This window comes from Juglans regia, chromosome 4, assembly GCF_001411555.2.
Source record: "Juglans regia cultivar Chandler chromosome 4, Walnut 2.0, whole genome shotgun sequence".
In the NCBI taxonomy this organism is placed as follows: domain Eukaryota; kingdom Viridiplantae; phylum Streptophyta; class Magnoliopsida; order Fagales; family Juglandaceae; genus Juglans; species Juglans regia.
The window spans coordinates 7,186,624-7,199,841 of NC_049904.1; the positions used below are offsets into that span (position 1 = coordinate 7,186,624).

The 13,218-nt window shown below is 38.6% G+C and overlaps 1 protein-coding gene across 1 annotated transcript; it reads left to right on the forward strand.

Annotated features, from left to right (window-relative positions):
- The first annotated feature begins 4,760 nt into the window (after positions 1-4,760).
- On the forward strand, positions 4,761-5,120 carry LOC108997916 (secreted RxLR effector protein 161-like). The gene has a single exon (XM_018974300.2). It carries the CDS (start codon positions 4,761-4,763, stop codon positions 5,118-5,120), a length of 360 nt encoding a protein of 119 aa, XP_018829845.2.
- The last annotated feature ends 8,098 nt before the right edge of the window (positions 5,121-13,218 follow it).

Here is a 13,218-nt window from a genome sequence, read left to right on the forward strand (position 1 = left end):
GTCCTTCTCCAAATCAATTACAAGATTACCTATTTGTAGAGAAGTCGGCCGAGGGTTTCTGTGTTACTTGAATAGCACATATTTACCAGTATTGTGAGCTTGAAGATCTGAGGAGAACTTCAAGAGATCGTGAAAGAGAAGATTCTTGAGAGAAGGATTTTCCGAATAGCTCAATTCGTGGAATTGAGTGAGATCATACTCCGAGGGGGAGTTGCCGTGTTCAAGTTCAACTACTGGAGGTTCCAATAGGAAAGACAAAGATTGGAGAGTGTCAGAGGTTCTGACTACCTACTGCTGTAGAAGACAAGTGGGTCACGTGTCTTGGTAAGCGTATCTAGTTTCAAAGGTTTTGTAAATGTTTTATTTGTAATACTCTCAATCGATAAAATTGGCTTTCCTAAGTTTCATTGCCACGTAGGGTTTTACTTTTGAGGAGTTCTTCAAAGGGTTTCCCTTCATAACCAAATTATTGTGTTAATGTTCTTAATATTTTATATTGGTTACTAATCCATGCTAACAACTTTTGTTTAGAATTAACGTGCATAATCAAGAGTACTTGGGTAATTTTAATTGGCATCAAAGCGTGGTTAACTCAATCATAGTGAGATCCATTCCTCTAGAAGATCATGGCATCACTATCATCACCACCAAATTTTGATGGTGATAACTTTGCCTACTAGAAGGTAAGAATGAGAGCGTTTCTAAAATCGCTTGATGCGAAAGTCTGGCCAACCGTGGAGTCAGGATGGACAAGGCCCACAACACCTATAGAAGAGTGGATCAAATAACAATCAAGCAGCTGTAATTGGAACAATAAAGGTCTAAATGTTGTTTTTGTGGCAGTCTCTCCTGATGAATTCAAGAGAATTTTCATGTGTGAGACATCCAAGGATGCTTGGGATATTTTAGAAACCACACATGAAGGAACCAAAAAGGTGAAAATTTTCAAATTACAAATATTGATCCAAAGTTTGAGGAAATAAAAATGCTGGAAGATGAGATTTTCAATGCATTTTATGCTAAACTAAATGACATTGTTAATTCTAGGTACAATCTCGGAGAGAAAGTAGAGGAGGCACGAGTTGTGAAGAAAGCAAGGATTTGGACACAATTCGGGTAGAAGAACTGGTAGGTTCTTTGCAAACTTATGAATCTACTCTTCCATAACAAAAGAAAGGTAAGTCCATTGCACTCAAAACTACTAAGGAAGAAAATCAGTCTGATGATGAAGATCTGTGTAATGATGACTTAGCCCTTATGAAGAGAAAATTAAAAAAAAAAAAAATCTTGTTTAATAAAAATAATTCTGGTAAATGAAAAAAATGTAAGAATTTCACTAAAAATAACGAATTTGGAAAATGGAATAAAGGCAAAACCGAGTTTAAAGATAAAGTCCAATGTCATGAATGATTTAGTTTTGGTCACATAAAAATTGAGTGTCCAAATTTTAGAAGAAAAACAAAAGCTTTGGATACTACTCTAAGTAATGGATATGACTCTGAAAGTTCAAATACATCATCTAATAATGAAACTGCTTTTATTGTTTTTTATGCTTCAGTTACTAATTATGATAACACGAGCAAAGTATATGTTGATGATAGCGTGGTTGTTTGTGATACTGATTCTGATGTTGCCACAGAAGTTGCTGATCATGATTTAAGTGTGCATGAAGCATATGAGGATTTATGTGAAGAATTTGTGAAAATCTAAAAGGTAAATAAGAAGCTGTACAAAAACCTAACCACCATAGAGAGTGAGAAAAACAATTTGGTGGAAGCACTAAAAGTAACAGAACTAGAAGTGACAAAGCTACGCTCACAAAAAGAGGTGCTTGAAAAGAAGTTAGCAGCTTGTCAGGAAGTCAAAAAAAAGACTCCCACTCTAAAACTCAATGAACTACTGAAAGTTCAAAGAGATAGTTCCAATCGCACAAGGTTGGGATACAATATTTCCAAAGATTCACATAATAAAGCATTCGCTGCCTCTACATCCAAAGTTATCACATTTGTAAAAGGAAGTAATGTAGAAAATATCTCAAAAAAATCTATGAATAAAGGCAAGTCAATAATGACTTTTTCAAGTAAGTCCAAATGTATGTTTGTCCCTACTTGTCATTATTGTTGAATAAATGGACACACTAGAACAAATTGCTTTAGATTTTGAAAAGAGAAAGAGAAAGGAAATAGAAGTTGTTGAACAAAGATACGAACCTAGAGATTAAAGTGGACAAACTGAGAAATCAAATAAACACCCTAGGTAAGAAACTTGGTGAACTATTTGAATTGTGTTTTCCTAAAAACATGAATAAAATGAATATCAAAACCAAGTGGGTAGTGAAAGAAAAGACCGTATGCCTAGTAGTACACATAGCACTTAAAGCTATGGATACTAGCATGTGGTATCTTGATAGTGCTTGTTCTAAACATATGACAAGAGATAAATGGTTATTTAAGAAGATTAAATCAATCAGTGGAGGATCCGTAACTTCTGGTGATGGAAGTACAACAATAAGGAAAAGGAAGTGTAGATATCCCTGGTTTACCTATTCTTCATAATGTGCTTTTTGTTAATGGTCTCACAACTAATTGGTTAAGTATTAGTCAATTTTGTGATGACCATCTTTCTGTGCAGTTTTCAAAGGATGAATGCAAAGTCTACAATAATGATGAAAAATGGATCTTGAAGGGTACCAAGACTGCTGACAACTGCTATGGAGTTTTTCCTGTGAACACGATGCAATGTCACAAAGTAGAGCTGGATGAAACTGAGTTGTGGCACTACCGTCTAGGCCATATCAACTACAAGGGCATGCAAAAGATCTCTAAGAAGGAAGTTGTACATGGACTGCCCAAAATTTTGTAAAACAAGAAGATGGTGTGCGGAGCCTGTCAGGAAGGGAAGCAAACCAAGGCACAGCACAAGAAGATAGTTGATATTCTGACTTCAAGACCACTTGAGTTGTTGCACGTGGATTTGATAGGTCCTATTCAGACTGAGAGTCTAAGTGAAAGAAGTATATAATGGTCATCATGGATGACTACTCAAGATATACATGAATCATTCTGTTGAGAGACAAAACAGAAACCTTAGACCTTGTGAAGAAACTGTTCAAATGACTACAAATAGAAAAGAATTCATCTATCTCTCGTATTCGTAGTGATCATGGGAAATAATTTAAAAATATTAATTTCTCTTCTTTTTGTGATGAATAGGGGATACATTAAGAGTTCTCAACCCCAATCACTCCACAACAGAACAGAATTGTTGAGAGGAAAAATAGGGCAATAAAAAAGATGGCCTGCACCATGCTGAGTAACAAAATGTTGGTGTTATACTTCCGGAGAAAAGATGTCAACACTGCTGGACACATTTTAAACTGTGTAGTCTTTTGTCCAAGCACCAAACTCACTCCCTATGAGTTGTGGAATGGAAAAAAAACCCACAGTAAAGTACTTCAAGGTGTTGGAGAGTACTTGCTATATTCTGAGAGACATAGAGCATGCCCACAAATTCGATTGCAAGAGTGATAAAGGAATATTTCTTGGATATTCATCAAATAGCAAAGCTTACAAAGTTTACAATCTAAGGACTAAAATAGTAATGGAGTCAGTTAACGTAGTTGTGGATGACAACTCTAAGTAGATGACCAAGATAGAACTTGACAACCTTATCGAGAAGGCTGAAGAAAACTCCACCTATCAAGAGGACATAGATCCAGTGGAACTTGCTACACCAAGCTCAGTTTCACACAATGAAAAATAGCCATCTATAAGAATCAACCACAATCATCCAAAGGAGAACATCCTTGGAGAATTGGATGAAGATATGAGATTAAGAAAACGTGTTTTGAATCAAGTTTAATACGTTTGTTATTTGTCTCAGGTTGAACCTAAAAAGGTGGAAAAAGCCTTACAAGATGAAAGCTGGGTCAATGCCATGCACAAGGAATGGCACCAGTTCACCTGAAATTAAGTATGGGAGTTAGTTCCAAGACCTAACAATCACAACATCATTGAAACAAAGTGAATCTTCAAAAAATGTAAGACGAACATGGAACCATTGTTCAAAACAAGGCCAGACTGGTAGCAGAAGGATACACTCAAGTTGAAGGAATTGACCTTGACGAAACCTTTGCACCAGTAGCTCGTTTGGAATCTGTTCGCATATTGCTAATAATTGCAAGTCATTTAAATTTTAAACTATATCAAGTGGATGTCAAAAGTGCTTTTTTAAATGGCACACTCAACCAAGAAGTATATGTAGAACAACCAAAGGGATTTTCTAATCACTTGTTTCCTGACCATGTTTTCAGGTTAAAAAATGCTCTTTATGGACTAAAACAAGCACCTCGAGCATGGTATGAGAGACTAACAAAATATTTGCTTGAAAATAATTTCGTAAGAGGTCAAATTAATCGAACGTTGTTTTTAAGAAAATCTGGTAAGTACCTACTTATTACTCAAATTTATGTAGACGACATTGTGTTCGGTTCCACTCTTAACAAACTTTCACATGACTTTTCTAAATAAATGAAGAATGAGTTTGAAATGAGTATGATTGGGGAATTAAATTTCTTCCTTGGGATTCAAATTAAACAAACTGAAGAAAGGATTTTCATTTCACAATCTAAATATGCTAAAGATCTTGTTAAGAGATTTGGCATGGAAGGGAAGACACATGCTCGCACTCCGATGAGCACCTCCGTTTAAATATGTTCGGATTCAACAAGCAAGAGCATTGATCCGACTCTATATAGAAGCATGATAGGAAGTTTTCTTTACATTACTGGTAGCAGACCTGACATTGCTTTTAGTGTAGGTGTTTGTGCACGATTTCAGGCTAATCCTAAAGAATCACACCTCACAGCAGTAAACAGAATCTTGAAATACCTAAGTGCTACTATTGATTATGGCATATGGTATTCAAAAGATTTAAATTTGAGTCTAGTTGGCTATTCTGATGTTGACTGGACTGGTAATGCTGACGATAGAAAAAGCACCGCAGGTGGTTGTTTTTATGTCGGTAGCAATCTGGTAGCATGGATGAGCAAGAAGCAAAACTCCATCTCCCTATCCATTGCTGAAGCCGAATACATTGCGGTTGGCAACTATTGCACTTAGTTTCTTAGGATGAAAAAAATGCTTGAGGACTATGGGTTCTCTCAAGATACCATGACTGTCTACTGTGACAGTTCAAGTGCAATTAGTATCTCGAAGAACCCTATTCAACACTCAAGAACCAAGCACATAGATATAAGACATCATTTCATAAGAGACTTAGTTGAAACAAAGGTAGTGTCTCTGGAACACATCAACACCGAACACCAACTGGCCGATTTGTTCACTAAACCTTTAGATGGTCTAAGCTTTGAATTTCTAAGGAAGTTCATTGTGCAAGGTACAAGATTTTTTAGTATAATGGGTCCTTAAGCTTTGTAACTCCACCAATTCATCTTCTTGGGATCGAGGTAGATCTTGTTCGGTATGTGTTTTTACTTTTGATACACAACTCTTGAGGAAGACCACTCAAGGATTCTATTATTTGCACTGTGAGGAACATAAATCTAACCACCTAATAATTTGGTGATAGTATACGTATATTCATACAATGCCCAAAGAAAGGGGGAGCCTATGTCTTGAATTGACTAAAACTAGTTGAACCTAGTACCAAATTGAAAAAGGTCTCACCTTGACATGCATTAAGGTCGATCCGTATAGAAAATGTCGGGTGTTCAAAAGTCATTGCAGAAAAAGATGAACACTCATGCATGGATCTCAACTCTAAAAAGTTCTTATAGAAAAAATCGATGTCTCAATTATTGTGGAAAAAGATGAGCAATACAAAATGGACATATAGAGTGAATTTGGCTTTGTGCTTGGAGGGAGTTGCTTTTTCGAGTATTTAGGCCCTAGCATAAAGTTTGAATTTCAAGAATAGTCCACCCTTATTGGAGCAAAACTGAAAAAATTATAAAAGAAATGGGGAGTTAGAAAAGAAAGAAAAATAATAATAATAGTATTTTTGGAAAGTTTTTTGTTTTTCACTCACACACACACAAATTCTTGGCAGGTCATCAATTAATAAAAATGTTCAACTGTGAAGACTAACCAATAAGGAATACTTCTCCTAAATAAATGGGAAAGTGTTGAGTGTAATTAAGCTTGGACAAGGAAATTACTTAAAAAGGCCCAAGCTTTGTGAATGAAATATTCATGATATTTTTGCTTTTCTGGTCCTTTAAAATTATTTTATTTTTCAAAAATTTGAAAAAATTTGAGTAACTGGAATTGGAATGGGGTGTTACCTCTAAAAGAACATGCTCTACGTGTTTAAAAAGGGGGGCCCGCATGCATGGCATGTTCTAGGCCTTGGGCAGAAAATGAAAAAGCTGCTTTGTAACTGCACATCAATCAGCCTTAATCATCATTAGGCCTCGATTCTCTCTTCCATTCACTCTGGTTATCTTCTCCGATACACTATTAGAGAGAAACATCTTGACATCTCAAGAAATTTGGGTTTATCATCTGTGCAAAATCAAGTTGGCCTGGAACTTGGATACCTTGTTGAAGGGGTAAAATAAGGTTTTCAAAAAACTTCAGAGTATGATATCGATGGAGAAGGTAACAAACAAAGGATGCACATGAAATACAAGTCAATTGCAAAGAAAATAAAGTTTGACAACAAAGCACCTCTAATACATTCCTCCAGTGAGGAAGAATTTGACTCTAACGAGAGAACTCCAAAGAACTCCCCTAAAAAGTTCAAGGCGGCAGGAAAAGGATTTGTCCCTTCTAAAGGAGTGGGGAGTACTCTAGGAATTTGCGCAGTGTTCTAAGGATTTGCTTAGTATTTTAAGGATTTGCTCATCTTTATTAGGGACCTGTTCATACATGTCCTCGCGTTGTCTTCACGCGTCTCTGCACACGTTTGGCATCTTTGTCACGTCTTCTACAATACTTGCCCTCACGTCTTGTCATTCCTCCATCGTCATGCTTAAAGTTAGTCTGAAGTACTTAAGCCCATCCATCACGTAGGGCTTGTACCTTCCATTCTCACATTCCTGGCGGCGAGGCTTGAAGTCGCCATCTCGTTTTACGTTTCGGTCCTAGCTTAGTTCGTAGTCGTTCATGTATTTCTTAACTATTATAGTCTCTTTAACGTTTCTAATACTTTCCTTAATTAGCAAGCAGCTATTGCTACATGCCCTATCGTTCCATCGTTCATTCCTTATCCTCTAGCTATGTTCAGTCTCTAATACTTTTTACATTCTATGCACTTAGCATGACTACTTCTTTCCAGTTGACAGCTTGACATGCATGCATTAATTAGGTCATACATTGACAATACTATAGCATTTAAAAAAAAAAAATACTTTCTTGTACTTATTGCAGGACAAGACATGCCTTGGGAAGACGTCAGTCTAGGTTTTCCTTCACTTGCCGTTTCTCTTTTCAAAAGTTTTCTTTCTTTAGAAAAAGTTTTCTCTTAAGAAAATGGTTTTCTCTCTTTTATTTTGGAAAGAATGCTATAAAGTCTAGCATAACCTGGGCTTGGCTCTGATACCACTATGTAACGCCTGTCCTTGTGGTGAAACTTTTTACAAAATGATTTTAGAAAGGACGACAGGAATTACCGTTCGATTTAAAACTTTTTACTTGCAAACCCAAGGTGAAAGACTCTACGCTTATACAATAATTTGTGCTTTTAGAATAAAAGAGATTTACAGTAGAAAACATTAATCTTACAATAAAAATGTCTCTCGTACAATTGAAACTCATGCCTAGACTTTCGTGCTCTTCCCCATAGGTCATGTCTGTCCTGATCACTCAGTTCCTGTGAGGGGGAGGGACATGCATAAAAACTAAAATGAGTAGATGACTCGTAAGCATTACTTCATACAGTTAAAATATAACAATATAGGTTTTCATTCATGCATTCATCATTCATACATACTATACGTACATGCATACATGCGTTTATTTGAAAACATCACTGGACGAGATTTTTCTTTCTTTAAAACGTATCTCCCATCAGTACCTTCATTTCTTCAAGAATGCGTGCATTCATGCATTCGTGCGTTCATACATTCTTTCTTATCACTTCCATAGGCCAGTAGACACTGTTACGCCCCGTGTGTTGGGGTTAGTGGTCTTTCTTTGGACATAGACTCCACCCGTGGCCACGGGTTGGGAATCCCTTTTCAGTCATGGGGCAGCACTAGGTGCACTTCTAGTACTACTTACCCAGCATTGCAATCTGCCCATTCATTGGTACCCTTTCCATTCATTCATGTGGCCGTTACGTATCTTCATACAATTCATACTTTCATGTCTTTTTTTACTTTTCATTCATTCATTCATGTCAGCTCTAAAGAGTTGGAGCTTTCATTCTTTTCTTTTCTTTCATTTAAGAGTAATTTCATGAGAAAACATTCATTTTCATGAGAAAACATCATTTCATGAGAAAAACATCATTTAGGGCGTAAGCCTTAGAATCGTCTTTTATTTTTCAGTTCATTTTAGCTCTATCCTTCATTTAACAGTTCGTTCATGGAAAACATCATTTAAAAATATACATGGGCTTAAACGTCAGCTTTCATGGCATCCATAAGCATCACCATAAACGTCATCATTCATGGCATCCATAAGCATCACCTCATGGCGCACATGAAAGCATCAGTTCGTAGGATCCATAAAAGCATCTGTTTTCATGTCTTTCATGCATCTTCATCAGTTCATGGATTTTCTTAGAAAATACGTACAATAGATACAGCTTATAATCATCCATTCACATGCGTACAACTAATACTTTGGGTGCGTAAATAGGGGCTGCCAAGGAGGGGCCTTACATACTTATACCTTTGAACACTTAACATTTTTTTTTTCGTAAAACGTCTTTTCATGTCTTTTCGTAATGCGTCATAAAGGAAAAACGTTTCATTTTCGTTTCTTTATATTTTAGAAAACTTTAGAAGAGTATGAACGTAACGCTTACCTAGACTTCATTCTACTTGCATATCATGCAGTCCATTCATGTGCGTGTCAGATGGCAACCTACATGCATACACATAACCCTAACGTCATTCTCTGTCTAATGCATAAGCAACTTAAACTAGAAATAGAGCTACACATCACTTGGAACACTCTCCTTCTATCACGTGCTCTTATGTGTACTTTACTATGTTAAACCTTTCGGGGACCACTTACGGTCACCACATCTTCCAACTCAAGGTCTTGCCTCGAGTGCTCATCTACTAAAGTGAACCCATGATTTACCTTAGGATTAAGACACTAAGACCTTCGTCTTACTCTTCTTACTAACCACATTACGCATGACTCAGACCGACTAAGTCACATATCCCATTCTTAAACAGTACACCCGTCACTAGCTTCATGCACCTTAACCCATACTAATCCTCATTCCCATCCATACAAGCCACACGGTTCTAACCCAACTCTGAGGCTTAAGCACCGTGCAACTATGATCAGGACGAATTACCTATTACATATGGTGAATCTGTCCGACACATATGTCTCACCATGTTACACATGTACCTTACCCCTTATCACCTAAGATCAACATATAACATGTTGATCACCTGCTTGTGTAAACAAGCACCATACTCCGATACCAACCTTCTCTTAACCCGGCTAGCATGACTCTTCATGTTAGCCGTCCCTTTTGACAGTTAATCCCAACACTTAACACGACAAGACTCCATTCACGACTACTCCTTATGTCACGTCATATAGCTCGAAACTATCCCTAAGCTACACCATGACCTTGTCGCATTACCCAACATCCTGCTATGTCAACTCCTAACTCATCGTGAGTATGGTTCCTCACATACTCCCGTCACATCGTGACATCTCGTCACGTTCCCATTACGTCATTCTTACACTAACTCTTCACCCATCATAAGTATGACTGCTGGTAACCATGTCACTTCGTGACATTCTCCAGTCATGCTTCTGCTGCATACTCTTATACTTGTTCTGCTACTTCACTTGTACTCCTAGCCATAAGTCCATCACGGTGACACTTGTCACGTCATACTACAGGCTACGCCATAACTACTTCGGGACACTATTCCACAATTCTCGACATTACTCATCAAGTTCCATGCCCATCAATCACACAACCATCCTTATCTCTGAGACACGCCATACGAAGTGTCACTACCTCGTGGAGTACACTCCACGTATACTCCATTTTCACACACTACGACCCATCACCATTACGGCATACATTACTCACGTACAATGATTGTTTGGACGTTTGGATAGCTAAGTGTGGTCTTGGAAGGGCTCGTGGTGGCCTTGTGATGGTGGCAAGGAGCATAACACGGCGGATCAAGTCGTGTACAGTTGCGGTCAGCCACGCGTAGTGGCTGTCCATCACGTGCAGTGGCTATCCACCACATAAAGTGGTGGTTTAGACCTAGGGCTTGGCTAAGGGAGGTCAAGGGAGGCTGGTGGTGGTCTCATGGTGGCTGGGGTGGCAAAGTACGGCAGAGCCGTGGGTTTTCAAGGGGAACCCTTATGGCTCAAAACATGGAAATGGGAGGGGAAGGCTTGGCTGGTCATGGCTGGCCATGGAGGGACTTAGGGGTTGCTGGTGGAGCTCGTGGTAGCGCTGGAGTGGTGCCATGGTGGCCTACAGCGGTGGATCAAGCTTGGGAAGGAGGGAGAGTCCATGGGAGAGTGAGGGAGAGTGTGCATGCATGGGTGGTAGATCGAGGCCATGGGTGGTCGGGATATGTCAGTGGTGGCTGGAGATGGCGGTCACATGTCGTGGGTGGCGGCGTACGATGGTGGAGGGTGAGAAACCCATGCGTGAGGGAGGGAGAAAGCCCGTGCTGTGGAGGGAGGCTATGGGTCTCGGGTCAGGTGGAGGAGGAAGGAGAGACCAGGAGGAGCTCGTGGTGGTGTCCAGTGGAAGGTGGCCGCGCACGGCGGCGCTAGGGACGTGCACAGTGAACTCGTGCATGGGTAAAGCTGTGTACATGAAGGTGGAGAAGGTGGCTGCATGGAAGGGGCCGGGCTTGCTGGAGGGTGATGGCCAGTGGGAGGAGGAGCTACCGTGGAAGTGGTGGCGCCGGAGGACGACTCACGGCGGCGCAACAGCATCAAGCCCGTTCGGGCTGTGCACTGTCGATGGAGAGAGGAAGGGAGAGCGTGAGAGAGAAGGGCTAGCATGGGAGAACTCACTGGAGGGAGGAGGTGCCGACGATGGCAGAGGTGAGGCTCATCGGCGCACGGCGGGGCCAGCAGTGGAGCAGTTCGGGCATGGGGGTGTCGTGCAGTGAAAGCCACTAGGGAGAGGGAGGAGAGAGAGAGAGCTGGGGGAAAAGTGAGGGAGAAGGAAGAGGGGCTGGGGTTTTATTCTAAAACCCAACATCTGGGCATCTACAAAATGATCTAACCATGGGGAATTAAAACACTGATTTGAAAATTTGTAAACCTTAACTTAATTAAAAGCACTTAGAGGAATTAAGATAGAATATTATTTAAACTAAAATTTAGTTAATAAAATAATATTCCTTCATCATTAATAAATGATGAAATCTTATTTAATATATTTAAAAGAATAAAACCATTTAATTAATTAAAGCTTTCAACATAATTTAAATCCCATAATATTTTAAATAACTGAAATCATTTTAATAAAAATATTAAAATAATTTTCGACAATTATAATCTTTTTGGAGCTCTTCAAGAATATTATAATTGTCGTATTTAAAATCAAACTTAGTTCAATAATACTGGAAATACTCCTTATAAATATTCCAGCACATTTAAAACATTGGGCGTGCCTTAGAAGTCACCTAATATCTTTTGAAACACGCCATTGGGGTTCAACACGCATAACGAGGCTCATAGTCGCTAGATAGGAGGGGCAGACAATCACATAATTTCTGCCCTCGGAATTTGCTTACGTCAGAAAGAAGGAACGTACGTCAGAAAGAAGAAGCGTACGTAAGAAAGAAAGAGCGGGGTGTTACATCACCACCACCACCTTTTATTAATTTTTATTTTTGAAAAGGTTCAGTTAATTTGCATATTGAACAAGTTTTATTATTTTGGTTTCATGTGCTACATTAAACTGACATGTGTTTGATTAAGTAAGACTCATTAGCATAGTTCAAATGTTTTGACTTTTTTTGGCATGACTTTCTATTTGAGATCTTTACTAGTGGTTTGGTTAGTTGGTTTTGCTGGTTTAAATCACATTCATCCATTGTGTGTTTTGTCATCAATCAGCCAAAGGGGGAGATTGTAAATATAATTTATGTTTGGCTAGAATTAGATGAGTCTATACTCAATTCGAATTATGGATGAATATAATTTTGATAGCACTCTAAGAGTGCATTCGATAAAGATAAGTATTTATCTGATAAGGATGAGTGTTTGAATTGTAATTCTTATCAAATCTTGTTAATATTATAAGATAAGAGTCTGCAAGAGTCACAGGCATGTCTTGAGTTTTAGAGTTAGTTGAAGAGATAAAGATGCAAGCTTTATTTGAACTCGAGGCAATTCAAAAGAAGTAATCTAGTCTGAGATGTTCGCAGATAATGAGCAACGTATCTGACTGAGATTCTGGATAAACCTGTAAGCAGAGTCCTCCAAATAAATTACAAGATTACCTATTTGTAGAGAAGTCGGCCGAGGGTTTCTGTGTGACTTGAATAGTACATATTCATAAGTATTGTGAGCTTGAAGATCTGAGGAGAACTTCAAGAGAATCTGAAAGAGAAAATTCTTGAGAGAAGGATTTTTCGAATAGCTCAATTCGTGGAATTGAGTGAGAGCATACTCAGAGGGGGAGTTGCCGTGTTCAAGTTCAACTACTGAAGGTTCAAGTAGAAAAGACAAAGATTGGAGAGTGTCAGAGGTTCTGACTAACTACTGCTGTAGAAGACAAGTGGGTTGCGTGTCTTGGGTAAACGTGTCTAGTTACAAAGGTTTTGTAAATGTTTTACTTGTAATACTCTCAATTGATAAAATTGGCTTTCCTGGGTTTGGTTGCCCCATAGGATTTTATCTTTGAGGAGTTCTTCAAAGGGTTTCCCTTCGTAATCAAATTATTGTATTAATGTTCTTAATATTTTATATTGGTTACTAATATGTGCTAACAACTTTTGTTTAGCATTAACGTGCATAATCATGGGTACTTGGGTAATTTTACCTATGATAGGGTGGAATGGAGCTTCTT

What these genes read in the sequence shown, in the direction of transcription:
- LOC108997916 (XM_018974300.2), top strand. Translation starts at nt 4,761, where the DNA reads ATGATAGGAAGTTTTCTTTACATTACTGGTAGCAGACCTGACATTGCT.